The 22,865-nt window shown below is 53.3% G+C and overlaps 1 protein-coding gene across 1 annotated transcript in view; it reads right to left on the bottom strand.

Moving 5' to 3' along the window:
* Jph3 (junctophilin 3) overlaps positions 1-21,891 on the bottom strand; it is a 61,556-nt gene extending 39,665 nt beyond the window's left edge. Inside the window, exon 1 of the mRNA XM_052729737.1 lies at positions 21,499-21,891. Within this exon, the coding sequence (XP_052585697.1) occupies positions 21,499-21,880 (382 nt within the window). The 5' untranslated portion in view covers positions 21,881-21,891. The remainder of the gene's footprint in view (positions 1-21,498) is intronic.
* Between the last annotated feature and the right edge of the window lie 974 nt (positions 21,892-22,865).

A 22,865-nucleotide genomic window follows, 5' to 3' on the forward strand; every position in this document is an offset into this window, starting at 1 on the left:
CTGTTTCCCATGGCTGGATTCTGAGACTGCGGTGGAGTATGATACTGAGAGGCAGAGGCTAGAGTGGCCCTGGGGAGCCTTCAGCGGGGTGTAAAGGAGGGGAGGAAGCATGGCCTGCAGAATGCTGAAGGCAGCCGGGCTAAGGGTACACCTTAGGGTGAGTGAGGTCCCTGCGGCTGCTACTGGAGGTGTCAGTCCACTCAGTGGGGACACCCTGGAAGAGCATCAGGTGCATGGGGAAGGGACATTAAAATTAGCAGACCACAAACACACAGCAGAGTCAGGAGCAAAGAAACATGCCCCCTGTACACTGACTGCACTGTCCACAGGAGTCCAAAACAACCCCGCATCTGCTGTGGGTATTGCTACATCATCTATCGATAATGGTCAGCCTCGTGGCAAAGCCATGGCATGGAAAATTAGCCAAGAAAAGTTAGATGCACTGATGTCACCATACCAGGGCACAACCTTGGCACCATAAAAGTAAAGGCAGCCTGGCACCCAAGGACAAGTCCTCCTGGTCCCACAGGGCTGGGACAGGAGTGCGTGGCTAATGCCCCTCACTGGGACCTCCGTTTCCATGTGGGGTGATGGAGACGTTCTAGAGTAGATAGTGATCACGTGGTGGCATGTTTAACACCTCTGAAGAGCATGCTGAATAGTGCCATGGTATGTGCCTTGGAGGACTTGAGTCCAGAAATTCAGAGCCAACCAATTTGGCAACACAGCCAAATTCTTTCTCCAAATGAGAAACGGTAGCTAAAATTACAATGTAAAAATGCGAGTGTGTGTGTGTGTGTGTGTGTGTGTGTGTGTGTGTGTGTGTGTGTGTATACATACTCACGGATGTGTGCAGGTGCGCACATCTGTGCAAAGGTGAGTTGAAGATGCCTATCTTCCTTGATTGTTGTTCTCCACTTTGTTAAGACTTAAAATTTTTAATTAAGAAATTTTAAGTAAAATGTTCTAAAATACCTAGCTTTTAATTTCACTTTATGTGTGTTTCCCTGCATGCACATCTGTACACCACACGCATGCAGTGCCTGAAGAGGCCAGAAGAGGGCATCAGATCCCCTGGAACTGGACTTAGAGGAGGTTGTGAGCCACCTAAGGTGGGTGATGGGAACTGAACTTGAGACCTTTAGAAGAGCAGTGCGCACTCTTAACCACGGAGCATCTCTCCAGATGCTCCACCTTATCCTTGAGACAAGGTCTCTCACTAAACCTGGAGCTCACCAATTCAGGTAAGCTGGCTGGCTGGGAAGCATCAGGGATCCAGCCCATGAGTGCTGCAATTTTTTACAGGCATGTACCTACACCTGGCCCTTTACAGGCATGTACCTACACCTGGCCCTTTACAGGTATGTACCTACACCTGGCTTTTTACATGGATGCTAGGATTGAACTCAGGTCCTTACACTTGTGTGGCAAGCACTGTACTGACTGAGCCATCTCCTGAGCCCCAAGACGTTATAAAGGTGCTAAAAACATCAAGGGGACATTCAGGACACCCCCCCCCCCCCCCCCCCCCCCCGCTCAGCTGTTACTGTATGACTCAGGTAAGTTCCTGGACCCCTTCAGCTTCCCTACCTGCAGAGCAGGCCAGTGGTCCTCGCGGTGTAGACCTAACCTGAACCCAGCAGAAGGGCTCATCACCCTGAGAAGACTCTTCCATCCCACTGCAGCCGACACCCCGAGGCAGACACCGGTGTCATTCTGAGGCATCAGGTGTCAAACCAAATGATTTCAGCACAGCTTTGGTTCTCTCGTGATTCTAAAGACACAGCAGCCCAGGATCTTTCTTTTCAGATGTGAAATGAGTGGGAGTCCATAGCAGCGGCCTCCTCTGATCCCTTACCCCACCCCTACTCCCTATCACCCAGGACCCCTTCCTCACTTACAGATGTCAGAGATAAATGAATGCCACCTCTGGCCTCATCAGGCCTAAGGAGATTGGGTTAACGGAGGCCGAGATCACAGAGTATCTCCTTAATCAAAGTGCTCCCACCCAACCCCTCCAGGTCAACCCAGCTCATGTCTCTCCCTAGCCAGTAGTTTGGACCAACTGTCCACACACTACACTGGCCCAGGACAGCACCAGGTTCCTGAAGGGCCCAGAATGCACTTTCCTGGCTATTCAGGCACCAACTCCACACTGCAGGCACCCAGCTCTCTATTGACGTGTGCAGAGGACAGATAGGCACAGAGTGCCCATCTGCTCAGGGCTTTGGACAAATCTGCCCAGAACTGTGGCGTCCTTAGTGAAACGTAACTGGAGTCCCACAACACAACCCAGCGATGGAACACATACTTAGCACATGTGAGGGCCTCCACATGTGAGGAGGGCTCCATCCCAAGTATTACAGAGAAAGAAAATAAAAAGTCAGGCATGGTGGCTCCTGCTTGTAATCCCAGTACTTCAGAGGCTAAGGCAGGAGGATTATCACATACATATTTGAGGCCGGCTTGACTACGAAGTGAGACTCGATCACAAAAACAAAAACAAAAACAAAAAAATAATGAAATAGAAGGAGAAAGGAAGAGGAGGAAAAGTGGTCAGCAATGTAGCCAGGTGGCTTCTCCAGAGCAGAGCCTGAGATGTGGCTATCTATGATGGTCACACACAGGGTGGGGTCAGGGAGAAGGGACAGGATGCAGAGGGTCCTACTACAGCAAGCACATTGGAATCCACCCCACCTGGAAGCAGGGGCAGACAGCTGAATTCCCACACGGGTCATTGTGCATCCTCAAAGCTGGGTTGGGATGGAAGCCTGCAGGGAAGGCAGCTGACCCAGGGACCAGCCCTTCAGTCCACTGTTACAAAGGTTGGAAGTCACTGGTCTGGGGACCCGAGTGGGAACCCTCCTCAGAAGTTTGGGAGCCTGAGGACAAGGTGTAGACATCCCTCCTGCAGTCCCCCTGCAAGGGCCTCCAACCTGATCTGTAGCCATCCTCATCCATAAAGGACAGGTAGCCTGCTACCCAGCAGCCCTTTGCCCACAGTGGCCAATGGGATGCTCTCGGAGGCTGCGAGGACAGGCCTGTCAGCTGCCTTGGCCAGCGAGTGCATGGCACCGAGGGTTCAAGCTGTGCCTTGTGGGCTCCAGCCAAGAAGTGATTTTCCCAACCATTCTGGGGGAAAGGCTGAGTCCATGTCACCCAGAGTAAAGAAGATACCAGGGCACTGTCACAGCAGGGGACTGTGCCAAGAAGGCCTCTCCGGTGACCATTATGGACACAGTGGTGCTATCCACTGTGTCTGGAAATCATCTGCTGAGTTTGCATTTGAGACGAGAAACACAACACTCCAAGGCCCCAACTCTGACCATGGAGTCAGGATTTCAGAGGGGACGGGGTGATTCCTACTCTCAGAGAAGTACATTCCAGTGTCGTAGGAATAAAGGCAGGGCAGGGAGGTACAGAAACTGTGCCTAACAGCACACATAGTAAGATCATGTTCTAGAACCTTCTTTCCTTTACAGTGGACCTCTTCCCACTATCAACAATGGCTGTGCAACAGTCACTACATGGATGTCTCCTGTCACAGAAATCGCCACTGGGTCTGTCTGACCTGTAGGTCCTAGCTTATTTTTTGTTTTACTTACTCCATATTTGTTTATGTATGGTTCTAGGGACTGAATCCAGGGCCTCACACACACAGGCTACACACCAAGTTAAACCCCCACCCCCTCGTGGCCTATTTACAATGGCTGATATTCATACATAATATTAAACTTTCTCCTTAGGACACATCCCTAGAACTAAATTTCTCCATCACAAGGAAGGTTTTCTCAAGGTCTTAGGAAAGTTATCCTCAGAAAAGGCCACAAGAATGACCACATCCTTGTCATCACCTGCCACAGAGGGACATTCTAAAGCCTTGTGCAGATCTGGAGAGCTATGGCTCCTGGGGTTAGCTGTGGACTGAAGCATGTTCACCTGATCCCTGGGACAAGTCCGAACCCTCCAACCCAGGAATGGAACTGTGTGGATACACACTCTTTAAGGAGATGAAGCTGGAGAAAGAAGTGGGCAAGACAATTAGGCAGGAACCAAAAGTGGCATCCACCAAGCCCCAAGATGAAGTCCCAAGAAAGCACAAAAGAAAAGACCAAACACAGGGATGATGGTCTCCCAGGACATGAAGGGCCTGGGTGTCCTGACTGAGGACCCATGTCACTGCACAGCGAAGAGAAGGACACAGCAGCAGAAGTTTCCAGAAAGACACAAAAATGGAGCATACAAGAAACACAGGCCAGTGGTGCATGCCTTTAATCCCAGCCCTCGGGAGGCAGAAACAGGCGGATCTCTGAGTTCAAGGCTAGCCTGGTCTACAGAGGGAGTTCTAGGACAGCCAGGGCTACCCACAGAAACTGCCTCAAAAAAACAAAAACAAAACAAACACTATCCAGCAGCCAGAATGACACAGAACTGCACAGCAGCAAGGCTCCCCTGGTGTGAAACTGGCGCCCCCACATGGTACAAATTCTAAATAAAAACGATTTTTCATCTGCGTGTCACCAACATGCATTTTTCACCAACATGTCAGTCAAGTGATCAAGCCACAGAAACCCTTCTAGGCATCCTTTCTCAGAAAGCTACTGCAGGATGTGGTCCACCAAAATGAGGGCGGACCCGAAGAGAGAGGAAGACATGGTGACCAAATGGGAATGATGCAGGACTCCAGGATGAGGGCACCGAGAGAGGAATCCACCTGGAAGCAGACTTGAATTTGTATGACAGACAGAGACTCTGACAGGTATGAGGAGAGGAAGGCTTCATCGAAAGGTTTTCTTATTGAGCATTCAGAGGGTGGGGGAAAACTGACCAATGACTTAAATAAAACAATGCAATTAAAAAAGAGTCAATTGCTAACTCAAAGTGTGCATGGGAAATGGACATTGAGGAACATTGCTTGGCTCAGCAGTAATCAAGCTTGCCGTCGCAAGGATGAAAAACACCGAGTATGGATTCAGCTTTCGAGTTGTGCTATAATGCTGGGATGGCCAAGGGAGGGGAGGGGAGGGGAGGGGAGGGGAGCAAGAGTCTGAAGCTCTCTGTCTTCTGGGGTAGGATGTTGAAGATCTGACACCAACCACACACTTACAAAGGCAGAGGTCAGCCTCTGAAGGAATGTGGCATACCTGGGTGTCACAGCTGGCCTGAATGCATAGCACTGTCCTCAGTCTACCACTTACAGCCTTCATAAACTGTGGGTGCACATGCAGGAGCACGCGTTCTCGGAAGGGATTAGGGACAGGAGGAGAAAGGAAGACTGACCAGAGGCAGAGGGGACACCAGAGAAGAGTCGGACAGCATATGGAGGAAGCAGGAAGGTGACCAGAAGGGGGCCACTTGGGAGTACACATGCATCATGTCTGCGTAACACAAACATGGAGTCAGGAGAGGTCAAGGGCAAAAACAGAGCCCAGTGGAGCTGTGACCACAACCCCATACTCACCCCCATGCTGCCTGAATGAGAGGAACCACGAACAGCACAGGGGCCATGCTGCTTGAGGTCCACCTGTGTGGTCCACCTCAGCCTGGGGAAGCACAAGCCTGTGGCAGTGAGCCTTGTGAATGACAGGCTACACCCTCGTGGCCTGAGCATGTGGACTTCATAGTAACACTTCTTGGCTGACCACTGTCCACACTGGAGCGGCAGAGATGCTCTTCTTTGTCCTAGTAAAGTAACTAACGTGACTTCCACAGAAGTGCAGTGTTTCCCCGTGGTGGTCCCCGGAGTCTCCCTGTGTCACCATGGAGATCCCAAGGGTCTCTGTGCGCCACTTATGGAGGTTTCTGGGGTCTCTGTGTATCCCTGTGGAGGTTCCAGGGTCTCTGTATGTCTCTGTAGAGGTCCCCAGGGTCTCTGTGTCCCCATGGAGATCCCAAGAATCTGTGTGTCCCTCATAGAGGTTCCTGGGGTCTCTTTATGTCCCCTATGGAGGTTCCTGGGGTCTCTGTATGTCTGCCATGGAGGTTCCTGGGCTCTCTATGTCCCCATGGAGGCTCCTGGGGTCTCTGTATGTGCCCCATGGAGGTTCCTGGGGTCTCTCTATGTCCCTGTGGAGGTTCCTGGGAACTCTGTGTATCCCAGTGGAGGTTCCAAGGTCTGTATGTATTGTCTCCCATGGGGGTTCCTGGGGTCTCTGTATGCCCCTCATGGAGGTTCCCAGGGTCTCTGTATGTCCTCCATGGAGGTTCCAGGGTCTCTGTGTGTCACCCATGTAGGTTCCTGGGGTCTCTGTATGTCCTTGTGGAGGACCCCAGAGACTCCCTGTATCCTTATCACCCTTCTCCAGCTTCCCTCTGTCTGATGGAGAGCAGGTTGCTGGCAGCTCAGAACCCCAGGGATGGAGGTGTGACCCACAATGACTTTGGCTCTGCTCACTGTGCACATGGCAGGCTGTGATCCTCAGCACCCAGGGTCCAGAGACTCTCAGTGGGTAGCTGGCATGACTCAAGGTCTGTCTGGGCTGCAGGGCATGGGGGGAGGACAGGAAAAGGCCTGTGCCAGAAGGAGGCAGCTAAGCACTCACCATGGGTTTCTTTACCCTGAACCACATGCTTGGTAACCCCAGCCTTCTCATCGCCTTACAACTTCTTCCAAACAGGGTCCTGGTGAGAGTTTAGCTTCCAGAACGTAAGATATGACTGGAGAAGCTCCTCAAATAATTCAACCTCAAGTCACCCTGTGATAAGCATTTCCACTCTAGTGCCATGGTCTGAATCAGATGTCACCGGGGACAGGTGTTAAAGTTAAAATCCCTAGCAGAGAGCTATAGGGAGGTGGCAGGATCTTTAAGGCATTGGAGTGTGCCCTTAAAGGCTATAATAGGGTCCACCTGCCTCTTCCTCTCACGTGTCCACTATGAGGCAAATGGTATTCCCACCATGGTATGCTGCCTTCCTATAAGCCCAAAGGCACAGAGGCCCAATCATGGCCTGGGATCTCCAAGCCTTCTCTCTAAATAGCTTGATTAATCTCAGATATTCATTACAGTCACAGGAAGTAAACCACCATACTTGGAGACCCACTCAAGAGAAAAGAAAGCACAATGCACACACACACACACACACACACACACACACACACACACACACACACACACACATCTTGCACATGACTGTCCACAGCGGTGATGTCCACAACAGCCCAAAGACAGGAACCACCCACAGGGACACCACTGAAGGAAGGGACTAGGACAGTGAGGTCCGTCTTGGCGACAGAATATTACTCAGCTATGAAAAGGAACAACACTCCGCCACATGCCACCAGTGGATGAACCCCGGACACATGAAAGTCAGTGACAGACACCAGCTGCTCAGAGCCACCCCCAGCTTGGACAGATCCACAAGACAGAGAGCAGGTGGCCACTGGGGACTGAGACTGAAAAGCAGAGACATGATCCTTAGGTGCAAGGTTTCTTCCTGAGATAGTGAAACTGCTGGACAAACTGCCTGTGCTGATGGCTCATGACTCCAGGAGTATCGCAGAAACTGTTAAGCTGCATAAAAATACTTTATGTTTTTGTTTTGTTTTGAGATGGGGTTTCTCTGTGTAGCCCTGGCTGTCCTGGAACTTGCTTTGGAGACCAGGCTGGCCTCGAACTCACAGAGCTCTGCCTGCCTCTGCCTCCCGAGTGCTGGGATTAAAGACGTGCTCCCCCACTGCCCATCGAGCAGCACACTTTAAAGGAGTCAACTGTGCATGGTGTAGGTTTTATGTCAATACAACCGAGTTTGTTTTTTTAGATTAATTTATTTTATGCACATGGGTGTTTTTCCTGAATGTCTGTCTGTGCACCCTATGTGTACCTGGTGCCTTTGGAAGCCAGAAAAGGGTGTCGGATCCTCTGGCACTGGAGTTACAAGTGATTATGAGTGGCCACATGGGTGCCAGGAACTGAACCTGGATCCTCTGCAAGAACAAGTGTTCTTCACCATTGAGGCAGCTCTCCAGCCCCAAAGCTGGTTTTTGGTTTGTCTGTTTTGCTTTTAAGCCAAGGGTCAGTGGAAAACCTCCATCTGCACCAGAGGAATGCTGGGCCTCATCTGGGCTTCACCTGATACGATGAGGCAGCAACAGCCTTCCTTTTCCCTGACCGTGGGGTGAAGGGGTCCTGCCCCCTTCTGTGCTGGCCATCAAAGTCCCCCATCTATTTTAGAATTGGGAACTAACAGGGACCCCCTATTATTGCTATGCTCATAACTACTCAGTCCCTGTTCTGGGGCTCTGTGGAGACCACCCAGGATAAGAACTTCCCAGAAAGCTTTGCTACGGCCAAGGGGCATGGCACAGCTGCACCCCTAAGCCTTCACAGAATGCCCAAAACCAACCCAGAGGATTCATGTGTCCCATGCAGAGATGAGGCTGGAGCCAAGGTCAGCACTGGTCTCTGATTTCAGATCTGGCTGGCCATTAGTCAGGAGGGGTAGGATGGGCAGGGGCTGATGTGGGGTCTCCAGAGAGAGAGAATCAAGTGAAGTGGGTAAAGATCACATTCTGTCTTCACAGGCATCAGCTTGATGACAGACTGTGACTGTCCTCCATGGAGATGGCACATCCAGTCCCAGTGAACACAAACAACTCTGGACAGCACTGCACAGGTGGCCCGCCCTGGCTATGAAGTCGGGGATCAGCCTCACACCCACCCTGCCGGACATTGGAGCGGCCAGCCAAGAAGGCCCAGGGTCAAGGACAGCAGAGGCTGTGCCCTACATCTGCCCCTGCAGCCCCAGTGGGCACCAGCCTGGGAAAGAGACATCCCCTACCTCACTCTGCCTCAGGGTAGCCATGTCCCCAGGGTACCAGCTGCACCTGGGACCCAGGAGAAGGAAGTCCTCTCTAGAGACTCAAGCCCATCACCTCCTGGGACCAGGGCTGGAGATGGACCTGTGGGGAGTTGGCTACATTCCCTGGTACTGGGGGACCTAGTTTCCACTGAGTGCTAATGGTCCTGATGAGCCCTTCCAGGGGCTGGAAACTGAGGCAGGCAGGCAGGCAATTTCCTGAAGCCATGGAACACCCAGCTCACAGCCCTAGGTTCCTAGGCTGAACCTACACCCCATGACACTCTGGGCCACGGCTTCATCTCCAAAGCTCTGTCTTGTTCCTCCACAGCAGACTGAGATACCTCCTAGGCTTCCAGGCACAGATGTACCAGAAAATAGAGAATGGAGTGAGAAATTCAAAGTTGGTCCTGATAGGAGGACTGGGTCACCCACCTGTCTCTTCCTCCCCTCCCCCTCTCCTAGCTCCTGTTCCCCGACTTGCTGCTCACTCCCCAGGGCTCACACATCTCTTCTCTTTGCTCCTTCAGCTAGTAGGACAGGATGCTGCTTCTGCAAGCTACCTCATGGTTGGGTGGGTATTGCTGAAGCCAACTCCAGCCCAATCAACTCCTGCCTGTGGCTTCTCTGCTGCACTTTCTCAGAGACACATAGTCAAGCCCAGGGCCCTGGACATGGTGCAGTTCCTCGGGTCCTTCACAGAGATGATCAGGCAGGAGCCTTGACTGGTGTGGTCCAGCAAGTGGGCCACAAAACGCTCCCTGAGGTGTCGCAGGCTCCTTCTGCAGGCTAGGAGGCCCACCAGCCCCTCCCACCAGCCCCGCTCCCGCCATCCTGATTCTCCATCCAAAGTTACTTCCACAGATGGCTTTCTCCAGGTCACAGACACCACCCTGTCTCCTGTGTCCTCTGCTCCACCCACATCATGCAAGGAACCCACATGGGCTCCAGAGCGACTAACCGCCCAACAGTCCTGGGTCGGTCTGTACATCCATCCTCAGAGCCAGCTGGTTTTGTGTCACAGCTTCTAATGACAAGAACCACAAACCCTGAGCAGTGACCCTGAGTCTGTCACTGTAAGCACTTGCTGGGCACCCACTGTGTGCCTGGCACGGTGCTGGGAACTCTGGGAGAAAGAAACCAACCCACTGTGTGCCTGGCAGTCTACCTCCCTCCCAACCAGCACCCGCAGATACAATCTACAGAAAACCCTAGAAGCCAATAATAAAACAAGTAGTATGGTTTAAAAACCGGCGAGAGCTAAACAGACAGCGTGGACAGACAGACACCCAGGCAGTAGCACACACTGCGTGTGAAGAGACGCCAACATCCAGCACTGCAGGAAGCATAAACAAGATCGTAGCAAGACACCGTGGGCCTGGGTGGCTGCAGTCTGAAGGGCAGTAATAACAGGTGTGGGTGAGCCTGGGGTGAGGCTGCGGGGAACTGGAGCCCTCACACATGGCAGGCAGGAATGGGAGAGAGAGCAGCAGCTGTGCAGCTGGTCAGCTGGCTCCTCAAAAGGTAAGGAAGGGCCAGTCACCCCACAGGACCCCGACAGCCCACTTCTGGCACCCCCGAGAGAACTGAAACTACACATACACATAGAATCACAACAGCACCACTCACTCCCGTCAGGGGAGACCAATGCAAAGGCCCAGCAGAGGACGGGCCATGTGTTCACCAAACAATGGAGTACTACTCAGACAGAAAAAGGAATGAAGTACCAATACCGAGGATTGAGAATGTCACCCTCAGTGAAAGGGCCAGTCACACAGGGGCACACAGGTGTGATCCCACATGTCTGAAATGGTAAATCTGGGGACAGGAAGCAGGCCAATGGTCAGCAGGCATGAAGGAGGGTACAGAGATGGCTGAAGCTAGAAAGTGTTCCAGACAGGCTGGACCTGATCACAGGTAGTACAGACCTGTGATCCCAGAACTGGGGAGGCTGAGGCAGGACTGCCTAAATTTGAGGCCAGCCTGAGCTACGGTGAGACCCTGCTCAGTTGTTAGAATGCTGGCCTTGGAAGAGCAAGGGCCGGGGTTCAATCCCCAGAATCCACATAGAGAAGCCAGGCATGGCAGCACCCAATTGTAATGCCCACTGAGGGCTGTAAAGACAGGCAGATCTCTAGAGTTCACTGGCCATCCAGCCTAGCCTAGCCAGCAAGGCCCAGGCCAGTGAGAGACCCTGTCACATATAAAACAAGGATGGCACCTAAGGAGGAACACGTGGGGTTGACTTCAACTGCCACATACATGCACCCGCATGCACATGCAGAGACAAAAGAAGAAGAAGAAAGGACTAGTGATGAGAACCCAACCGTGAATACACTAAAAAACAAAAAGAAAACAACAACAAAAAACACTACAACATGCACTGGAAGAAAATGAATTTTTATGTGAATTCTATCTCAATAAAGTGCTCATCAAAAATGTTGTCAAAATGCCATTTTCTCCCTCTCGGGGCGCAAACCCGACCCGCACCAGCGTCTGAGCATGCCCGTGGGGCTGTGACACCTGATGTGTTGGTTTCCGTCCTGTTACTGCGGTAATACACTGACCAAGAGCAGCTTGGGGGAGGAGAGGGTTCATTCGGTTTACACTTCCTTGTCACATCTATCACCAAGGGAAGTCAGGGCAGAACCCATGGAGGAACACTCTTTACCGGCTTGTTCTACATGGCTCCTCAGCCTGCCTTCTTCCAGCACCCAGGACCACCTGCTCAGGGATGGCACTGCCCCAGTGGGTTAGGTTAATCAAGTAGTTGCCCCATAGACTTGCCCAGAGGACAACCTGATTGATGTTCCCTCTTGTCAGGTGATTCTAGTTAGAGGTGACAAAAAAACTAACCATCACGATTGCCCCAGAGGCAACTCCACAAAGAGCTCCTGTAAGAGCTCCCCCAGCCTTCCTCTGTGTTGGAAACCCTTCCTGGGGAAGCTGGCCATGGCTCCTCCTGAAATGAACACTTCCTCTTCCCAGGGGCCACAAGCAGAGATAGGCACTTCCTGAGAGGCGACAGTCCTTGGGACCTCAGCACAGCAGTAGTAGAGGGCTCCACTGCCTGACCCTGCACATGGTATAGGCAGCCCGTCCAGAATCCCCCGCATGGGCAAGGCCGTGTCTCTGGCCCAGCTGTCCTCATTTCCACGCTTCTGGAGCACCTGCTGCTCATTTGCAAAATGGGGTGGGGGGGTCCCCTGCTTTCCCTGCCTGGAGACTAAGCAGCCAAGGTCTGGGATGTTGCTGATGCAAGCCAAGTCAGGAAATTCAGGTCCATGTTGCCGAGCTGGGGACCAGGTGCTGGGTACCCTATGCTGTGGGGAGGGAATGGGGTGCCTGGTGGAGGTGGCCGGTGCAAGGGGTAGCAAAATCGGCCTCTGTCACATGGCCTCAATCCCTGCTTTCAGATTTACTCACCTGGAGGTACCTTCTGGCTCTGGCCATCTATCTGTTCTTTTTTTTTTTTTTTTTTTTTTTTTTTTTTTGGTTTTTCGAGACAGGGTTTCTCTGTGTAGCTTTGGTGCCTGTCCTGGATCTTGCTCTGTAGACCAGACTGGCCTTGAACTCACAAAGATCCGCCTGCCTCTGCCTCCCGAGTGCTGGGATCAAAGGCGTGCACCACCACCGCCCGGCTCATCTACCTGTTCTTGTCCTCACTGTGCAAGAACTGAGACCCAGCAGTCTAGGTTCAGGCATTTGTGGTGATCAGTGTTCCTCTTTGGGGTTCTGTGAACATCTAGAAGTGGGGCACGCAGCACTGTAAGTCTGCAGAGCCTGTATGCTTCTGCCAGAGAGTGATTGGTTTTATCAAGGGGCTTAGCATTTACTGGGCAAAACCCCACCAGAGATCAGCCTGCTGCTGCTGCCAAGTCCACAGCCCCCGCTCCTCACCACTCTGATCCCGTATCTATGAAGGACGGGGAAGGGCGGAGGCTGACACAGGATTCTCCATCAGGAAACCAGGGGATGGTGGAGATAGTGTGGAAACCAGTTGGGTTCTGCTGCCCACCAACCACATGACCTCAGTAAGCCACACACTCCCATGGCCCTCACTTTTCTAATCTCTCTGAAGGGATTGTTGGCTATGCATTCTGGCTTACAGTTTTGGGGGCTCCGGGCTGTGACTGTCTACTCTGCCCCACTTTGGGTGAGGTAGTGCACATGGTCACAGGTCTATGAGAGGAGGTCATGGCTGTGGCAGCAGGAGAGGGGGCTGCTTGCTCACAGTTCAGGCAGAGAGGGAGAGAGGAAGGCTCACCTTCATCTGCCTTTCCCTTTTGATTCGGTATGAGATGATGGTTTCCACATTCAGGGCGTCTTCCCTCCCTCATCAGCCCCCCCCCTCGCCCCCGGAAATGTTCTCACACATACACCAGTGCCCTAGGCAGTTCCTAGTTCCATCAAGTCTACAATCAAAATTAGCCATCATAGCCACAGAGAAGGTCACCTGAAGATGGTGGCAGAGACTAAACCATAGCCACTGTGATTAGAAATGTATAGTCTACCCTGCTTATATTAAAGGAAGCCCCTCAGCTCCTTCCTGAAACACTGACCCAGGGTCAGCCCTCTCTGCTACAACCATCCTGGGGTCTATCTGCTTTTCTCCAACACCAGCCTGGGATGTCACTCCCTAAGAGTGACATTTCCACAGCCTTGAAATAAGACCATGGCACCACCAGAGACGGAGGCACTCTCAGGGTTCTGATGCAAGCTGGAGTGTTCTGGATCAACCGGGCTTCCCTGGAGGCAGGAATCAGCCTCACCTGGGGAAATCATAGAGCATCCAAGGGACCAGTTACCCCTTCGCCTGCATTTCTGGGTGAGCCCATTTAATGGTGTTCCACAAAGCACTCCACACAGACTTCGTACTCAGCTGAGATATGGGTACACCAGGACCACACACAGTGATTCTAGTATGCAGCAGAGCTGGGAGGCATCCAGTCAAACTGTGGTTCTCAGAGCATTCCCTGGGTTGGCACCAGCCTCACCTGAGCTCTGTAAGATGTCTTTACATTCCTGAGTGATATCCCAGCCCAGAAATTCAAGAAGGCTGACAATCTGTGTCCAGGCCCTTCTCCCAGGTGGTTCTATCACATGCACAGGCCTAGACTCAGAGAGGCAGCCCATCACTGGCTGGCAGGAAGCACCAGGTCTTGCTTCTCAGGACAGTGTTTGCATCTTAGAGTCTCTCCCAGATTCTGTGACATTTCTGGGAAGTGGGGAGACAGCACCTGCTGAGCAGGATGAGGTCAATACCCCACCACAGAGACTAGGAGGTAGAGGAAGGAGCAGAGGATTCTCTTTTTTGTTGTTGTTTTGTTTTTCAAGACAGGGTTTCTCTGTGTAGCTTTGCACCTTTCCTGGAACTCGCTTTGGAGACCAGGCTGGCCTCGAACTCACAGAGATCCACCTGGCTCTGCCTCCCGAGTGCTGGGATTAAAGGCGTGCGCCAACACCGCCCGGTGAGGATTCTCATGAAGCTTGGAACCTGGGGTGGACTTCCAAACACAGCTGGAGCCTCCCTGCCCTGGGAGGTCTCTGCTGCTCCTTCAGGATGCACAAGGAATTCTGATTTGTGGGACTTCCCTTCAGCAACCCTGAAGTCTGGAAGGACAGACCCCAAGTTATATTACATATGTTTGCATCTGTATCCAGATGGCTTGCTTTTCCTGGAGATCATGTCACCCTATTTCTTGTTTCTGTCTTTCTTTTATCTCGTCTCCTCTGCTCCTGCAAACCACGCCCTGCACACAGCCAGGCCCAGCCAACAAGTACAGTCAATTACAAGGCAGGCCCTGTTGCTGCACTGTGTCTTGAACACAGGAAGACCTTTGTGAGAGCCTCTTGATGACCTGGATGCTTCCAGATGAGGAGGGCAGCATCAGAGAGGTGGTTCTCACGAAGGCAGGGAGGCCGAGTACCTCCTCTTTCCAGCACTCTACAAGGAACGTGCTTGCTCAGTGGAGGTCCAGAACCATCTCCAGACATGAGTGCATCTCACTGTTAGACCATTATCACCATTATTTGTTCACCCAGGACCAGTGACTTGTCTCAAATGCTGGTTGACCAAATGCTAGTAATAAAATATTGTAACAGGGATATGGTAGACAGCGGCCAAATGTGAGGCTGACCCAGACACACATCTTATGGAGATGTTTCCATCTGGATACTCCAGTTGTCCAGAGGAAATGGACACCAGGAACAATGGTGAAACTAAATATTACCTTCATTTTTAAGTTTACTGAGCGACTACTACATGCTGGCAATATTTAGTCCCTGGCCACATGGCAGTGACCACCAGCAATACCCCTTCCTGCAAGAGGGGAACACTTCAGGCCATCATATCCTACAGGCCCTTCTGCAGTGACAAATAACAGTCTCTCTCTGTGCTGTTCACCACAGGAGCCACCGCTCCACAAACCATAGAGCATTTGAGATGTAGCTGGTGCACCAAGGAGCTGACTCCTTACACTGTATTGCATTCAATTAGATTTAAATGCAAATGGTTGCACGTGGCTAGAGGCCAAGGCCAGTGGGGTGGGGAGGACTGGTCTAGGTGATTAATCCATTAAGGCCGATCTAAAGAGAAAGCACAAGACTCTCTCTCATCAGCCACCATAGACAGAACCTTTCCTCCATCTGCCTTTGGCTGTGCACTGGCCACATTCCATGAACCCAGCACACAACCTAAGATGGTAGTAAACTTGGATTGTACTTAGGGCAGCCAGTTTTCCTGAAGCCTCATCTACTAGACAGCACTAGAAGGTGAGTAGGGTGTAGTGTACGTAGTACGGGGTGAGTGAGACAGCCCAGCAGCTGGACTGGTCATGTTTCTTGAAGCATAAACAGTGGGCAGCGTGGTAGACACACCAACTAGGCACACAGTATACAGGAGAGTTCAGGGCCAAGGGTTTACTCTTGAACCCACTGGGTTTGGCCCCAGAAAGTCACCTGCTTGGCATTTTGAGTCCAGAGCAATCCGGGAGCTGGGGAGCTCTCCAAGGTGCTGAAGGTCCTCAGGGCCATCTCCTTAGGAGCCACCCAGCTCAATTTGAAACCCAGGACCGAGATGCTGACAAGCCTGGTGATTCGTGTTCATTCTGTCGGACCCACACAGTGAAAGGAGAGAACCATTTCCTGCAAGTTGTCCTCTGATCTCTACATACGCAGCAGCCTGGCACAAGCAAACAAATAAATAAATGCTTTTTAAAAATAAAAATGGGCCGGGCGGTGGTGGCGCACGCCTTTGATCCCAGCACTCGGGAGGCAGAGGCAGGCGGATCTCTGTGAGTTCGAGGCCAGCCTGGTCTCCAAAGCGAGTTCCAGGAAAGGTGCAAAGCTACACAGAGAAACCCTGTCTCGAAAAACCAAAAAAAATAAAAAATAAAAAAAATAAAAATGGACTCCGGGGCTGGAGATGTAGCTCAGTTGGTAGAGTGTGTGCATAGCACACGAGAAGCCCTGGGTTTGATCCCCAACAACACATAAAGTGGGTGTGGTGACCTGCACCTGTAATCCCAGCACTCAGGAGGTCAAGGCTAGATGATAAGAAATTAAAGGGTCATCTCAAGTACACAGAGAATTCAAGGCCAGCTTGGGCTACATGAGACCCTGTCTCAACAACGACAAAACACAGGGCCAGTGAGATAGCTCAATGGATAAAGGTACTTTCTGTGTGAGTCTCATAACCTGAGTTCAATCCCCAGAGGCCACATAAAGGTGGGAGAGTTGTCCTCTGACCTCTACACACGTGATGTGGCATGTACACTCCCACACTTGCCCACACTTCATACACACACAATAATGATAAACTAAAAACTTGTTAAGCATTTAAAAAAAAAAAGATCTCCACTTGGGAGCTGAAGAAGAAGGATTTCTGCAAGGTCCAGGCCAGCTTAGACTACAGAGTGAATATCAGGCCAGTCTGGGCTACACAGTAAGTCCCTGTCTCAAAAGAAATAAAACACAACAACTACGCCAGAAAGATCGGAATCCTCTACAGTGGCATGTCCTCCACGACCAGCATGGAGGGGCTACTATGGAGAGTATCTGCAAGCATGTCCACTCGTTACATTGAGAATTGTGGAGACCTAGGGTGCTGAGGAAGATGTGCCTCCACCCAGGACACCAGCACAATCTCTTCTAGAGCCATCCTCTCTCTAGCCCAGGTCCTCATAGAGGACAGAGCAGAGCCCCCTCACCTCAGGTCACCCAGGAGTCCACACTAGGTGCTCTCAGATACCACTCTCAAGGGAACTGATGACCCTCCAGGCTCACATCAGGTCCCCAGTGCCAGCAGTTGAGGCTGAGGTGGGGGAGGGAACACTTCTCACCAACCCTTCTTTCTCAGCTATAATTGGAACAAAGAACTAGTCATTTGCTCCTTTCTCCTTTCACCTGATGGAGCCTGTCAACATCCCCCTCCCTCAGTGGTGAAGAGACTGAGGAAATGTCTTCATCTTCCAAGACAGAGTATGTGCTTCCTTTCAGAACCAAGCTTCTCGGGGCAGAATATCTGTGTGGATGGGCTGATGGGTTGGTTGTACCCCCTTCGCCCAGGCACCTGGATTTTTTCAATCAAAGCTTTCCTCACAGTCAAGCATGGAAGGTAGTTTAAGCATCTGGGCACGGCAGCACAGACCTGGAATCCTCAGCACTCAGGAGACTGAGGTAGGAGGGTCACCAGTTCAAGGCCAGCCTAAACAACTTAGCAAGACCCTACCCAAAATAAAATTGAAAAAAAAAGTTAAAAAGAGGGCTGGGGATATAGCTCAGTGGCAGAGTGTCTACCCAGCATAGCAAGGTCCTAGGTTCAAACCCTGGTACTGACTGAAAGAAAAACTCAGTTTGTATCGTCTGGTAACAGTTTCTCTTCACAGGGGGCAGCAATGCCAGAGGCTGAGGTTTAAAATGGAAACGGCTGCACCACCTTTTCATCAGAACTCCACATTTACAGGGTGGCAGGGACTCCCGGCGGCCCTCGGCTATGGCGGAGCAAACAAAGCCAGGAGATACATGTGGCTGCTTCGGGGGACAGGGTGGAAGATCCGAGGGTGGCAGGTGTATTGTGCGCGTGTGTGTGCGCAGGCGCCTGGGTGGATCTGAGTTCTTACTGTGGGTGTGTGTGATGTGTGTGGGCTGTGGAATCTGGGCCGGTGAACGGGACCTGCTCGTATGGGGAGTGGGGAGGCCGGGGCGTACGATGACTCATCTCTCAGAGTGTGGGAGGGTTTATGGGGGGGGGGTTGACTTTTTGGTCCAAGGCATCCAGAGGAAGCCTTGTTTATCTTCAGAAAGTAAGGAGGTCCTAGGGTCTCAATGTGATGACGGTGATGGCTGCTAGGGCACGCATCTGCCTGAACCTAGAGGTACTGTCCCCGGCATGGGAAAGTGGAAGAGACAACAGGCAGTTTACAAAGGGAGCTTATAGGAAGGCAACACAAACAAAAGCTAACTTAGAATCCCAGCTCTTCTCAAGGCTCCTGGCTCGAAGTCTCTGCTGCCCAGTGTGTGACATGGGAAGGGTAAGAGACACAGAAAGTATCTCCCATCTCCTCTGGCTGTCACCTGTACGGTCATCTCAGTCCTGTCTGTCTGACGGTCATCCTAGGAGCTGTTAACAGTTATGTTCTCTGCACGTGAACTGTAAGGATGAAAAGAATGCCCACTTTGTTCCTGGCAGAGCCTGGGACTCCACCCTCAGCTCATCCTCGCCCACTCCATGGTATTATCCTTTTGCAGACAAAGGGACAGAAGCTCAGAGAGGTTAAGCAACTTGCCCAAACTCACAAAGCAGATCCCTGGCAAGGCCAGCTGGTCAATGCCCCAAAAGCTTATACTCCTGCTGCCCCCACCCCATCCCTGGGGCCTCATACGGACTTCAAGAGTCACTCACTGGGCTCACATCAGGAGCAATGCCTGACTGTGCCTGGGGGAGGGCAAGCTGGAGGAGGACTTGGCAGAAGCGTCCCTAGTCAAAACGGATTCCGTACCAATTGCAGCTGAATGCAGAATACATTTTCTGTTCATGACAACCACCGCTTCTCCAAGTCAGCCTTGGACGTTGAGCAAAAGTTGTGGAGTTCTGCTGCTGTCTGCCCTAATCGCTGTATAAAACCAAAGGTGTGCTGAGGCTGGGACTACTCACTCAAGAGAACCAGTCATTCTTAACTGAGGACTGGGTGCCCACCAGGTAAGGGGACGTGGTACCCAGGACCTGACCTGCTCTTGCAGTTGACCACACCCCACCCAGGGTTCACAGAATGATTTCCCCAATGTCTGAGTTCTTAAAGGTTACCCCTTCCTAACAAAAAGCTGGTCATGTTTAGAAAAAAATTGATCTGGACACCTGTACTTGAACATCCAGAGCAAGAAGGGCCAGCTTAATTTCAGTCATGATATGTCAACATCCAAGAGTTGGAGAACTAGCCCTGAGACCAGACCCACATGCCTACCTCTCTGCCATGCACTCCAGGGAAAGTGGTAAGAACTGAAATCCCCTTGAGGGGTTCAGAGTAAAAGGAGCACCCCTGAGCAATGTCAGGTAGTGAGGAGCAAGGGGTCATGACCCCAGACAGGGGGGGCTCTGCCACAAGGCTAGGCTCTGAACCTCTGCTCACACACAACCCTGGTCCAATTGACTACACTTCAAAGCAGTACTTCAGGGAAGTACTACAGGAGGCCAAAGGCTTGGAAAGCTCCCAGTAGAGGGCTAAGATCCTCAGGAAGTCATCTAGGGTATGATCTCAGCACACCAGGCCCTGAGTCCCTGGCGGACCCAGTGCCTGCTCCCAACTCCCCATGGAGAATTGCTACCATCCTCTTAAGTGAACACTCTGGAAAGATCATGTCTGCTTTGCTGTTTCTGAGTTCCCAGAGCGTACAGCATCTGGCCATAGTAAGTGTTCAATAAACATTTGTTGACAGGGAAGTAAGAATTCTTTAGGCCAATGGAGATAGATATCTGGGGTGTGGGCAGGCCTGGATGTAGAGCCCCACCCTCAAGTGTTCTGGGATTTTCCTCTTCTGATGGGTCCAGTCACCCCAGAGTACCATGATAGCTGTTCCAGCCAGACACCTCTAAAAGGCAGTTTTGCAGAACAGTCTATCCAAGTCCTGAGTGATGTCTGCCCTGGGCCACAATTGCTTGCTAAGGATCCCTGCTGGGAACACCAGACTGCTTGACCACCCACCTTGGCCACCCACACCTGCTGCAAGGACCTAACCAAGACTGAGTGTGAGTACACATGTATACACACACACACACACACACACACACACACACACACACACACACACATACACGCACGCATGCCTGGAACCTCAGAAGGTCCTCAATGCCCCAGGGTCAGGGAAACTCTCCAGCCTTATCCACGAAAACAACAGTACAGAAAAGGCCGCCTGGGACCAGGGCTGGGCAAGGCACAGACAGGCAGGAGCATTATATAATTAACTGCCCAGACTCCGCCTCCTCTTCGGGTAATAACGAACCCTGCCTTTCAGTTGCATAAGCCAAAATAATAATTACTTTCCAGCCCTGATCACTCCTAGATGTGGCCCGGAGCAGGTGCTGGCTTCAGGCAGGAGCTGGCTTCAGGCAGGATCTGGCTTCAGGCACAGAGAACACACAGAGGCTCCATCAAGCTCTCTATTCCCGGCAGAAGCCCAAGTCACTGCTGCATCTCACTCCCTTCCCAGGCATCCATGCCCGAAAAATCCGAAGCCGCCCAGGCCCAGAGGGAGGCAAGAGAACAGCCTCTTGGGATGAGCGCCTGGAGGGGGAGGGGGGCCTCCAGGCAGAGTCTGCTTTGGGGTCTGACTTCCAGGACTTATAACTATTCCCGAGGTCTCAGCACTGCTGAGGAGTGGGCACGGGAGTGTCCAGGTAAGGTAGAGGCTGCCAAGCCAGCTAGGACTTCTGAACAGAAACCGTCACACTGGCAATTCCCTGGCTTCCGGCACCGGCTCTGCCCGGACTGTGGTGGCATCTTACACCGGAGGCGCAGAGCGATTCCCTAAACTAAAGGTGAAAATGATTCAGCCACTGAATGGCCAGATTCCTGGGCTCCCGCTAAACAGATGGGCCTCCTTCCTCCCTCCCTCCCTTCAGCAGCCTGCTTCGACAGCCTGTGTCCAACCACCTAGAAGTTTATTGCCTTGCTGTTTGATTTGGTCGGCATCCCCCGCCTCTGGCGCTCCCAGCGCTCCCTCTCCATTGGCTTGGGTTGCTTTAGGACTGAGGGAGGCCCTGGGCACCGCAGGAAAACAAGAAGCTAACCGGGGCCTGACTCTGGGGACACCAGGCAGGCAACACCAATGGAGGGGAAGGGTCTATCTTCAGGCCCCTCCTGCTTTGGCTGGTCCCAGAGGTGGCAGAGGGCCCGGCCTGGCCTTCCGGCAGGTGCAGATCTCCGGCCTGCTCCTCAGGATATGCTGAGACTTTGGCTCAGCTGCTGCAGCAGGGCCCTACTGCTGGAGAGCCCCCAGCCCTTGGGTTGGCACGGGCCACTGTCCCCATCAAGCGTGGGGCAACCTGTGGCCAGGGGCCCGCTGAGGCCTCCTGGGAACCTAGGAGATGCCCCAGGAGCCCATAGCCCAATTGGAAGGCGAGGCTCAACTTCCCGGGAGATAAACAGAAGGAGAAAGAGGGGGACAGTCCTCATTCCTCCCCCCGCCTCCGCTGCCCGCACCTACCTCCATCCGAGTAGGTCTCCGTGCCGTAGCCATCCTGCAGTCCGTTGCTCCAGGTCCCTTCGTATTTGGCCCCGTTGCCCGTGCACTCCCGCACACCGTAGCGCCCCTTAAATCCGTGCGTCCACTCGCCCTTGTACACCCACTTCCCCTTGCTCTCCAGGCCGATGCCGTGGCGCTTGCCCTGCGCCCAGGTGCCTTGGTACGTGTTGCCGCTGGGCCAGGTGTAGACGCCCAGCACCTCAAAGCCGTGGCTCCACGAGCCGGTGTATTCGCCCTGGCCCTTCGGGCCGGTGCAGACGCCATGGCCGTGCGCCTTGCCGTCCTCCCAGCCTCCGCAGTAGGACCCTCCATCGTCAAAATTAAACCTACCCCCACTGGACATGCATGTAACGCGGTTTGCGAATCCCGCAAGCGGTGAAAGAAAAAAAAAAAAAAAACCCAAAACAAGGCGATCAACAAACCGGAGTCTTGGTTGGCTGGCTGGCTTTTTGTTGCGATGCTCTTTTCGGGGGAGGAGGGGGGGGGGGAGGACGGAGCACGCCCGCGACCCCGCGCGCGGACCGGCGGCGGCGTCTAGGTCCGCCCGCGGCGATTGTTCATTTTCGAGCTGCGCCGGAGCCTGACCAGCGTCTCGCGCTCCCGCTGGAGACAGGACCGGGAGGAGGCGGGGGAGGGGCGGCGCAGGGCGGGGGAGCGGCTGGTGCCCGCGGCTCCACCTCGCCGCCAGGGCCCCTCGCCGCGCGCCCCGGGAGCGGGAGGGCGCGGGGCGCGGCTCAGGCCCGGGCGGCGGGGCCCGCGGGCGGCGGCGCGCGCGGCTGCACCGATCCCGGCCGGGCCGGGCGGCGGCACTGCGGCGGCGGCGTGCGCTCCGGGCCCGGGCAGGCGCGCGGCCGCCTAGAGAGGGGCGCTGGCGGCTGCGCGCGCGCACGCGGGGACCCCGGGGCGCCCTGCCCCTCCCCCGGCCCGGGGTCCGGACGGCGCGCCCCAGCCTCCCCTGGCAGGGGCTGGGATTTAAAGGGACAGGAACTGCGTAACGGGAAGGAACCGGGCACCGCGAGCGCACGCCGCGACCGGGAGCCGCAGGCAGTGGAGGGCCGCGCGGTCCCCACCCCGTTAGCCGAGGGGATGCCAGCACCGCGGCCCCGCGCTGGCTACGACTTGACGGCGAGGCTCCTGCAAACCACAGGTGGTTTCTCCCTGTGACACACACTCCCTCCTTCCTCCTTCAGGGCTACTGGGGGTCCCCCGGGAGGCGCTCACCTCGGAAAACACGCCTTTAGCGAACAGCGTTTAGCCCCCCTCCTCCCAAAGATTAATAGAAAGTTGGGCCACACGTTTGCATCTTGGAGCAAAGCCACCAAGTCCTG

The sequence above is a fragment of the Peromyscus californicus genome, unplaced genomic scaffold (genome assembly GCF_007827085.1).
Source record: "Peromyscus californicus insignis strain IS unplaced genomic scaffold, ASM782708v3 Scaffold_8__1_contigs__length_139910024, whole genome shotgun sequence".
In the NCBI taxonomy this organism is placed as follows: domain Eukaryota; kingdom Metazoa; phylum Chordata; class Mammalia; order Rodentia; family Cricetidae; genus Peromyscus; species Peromyscus californicus.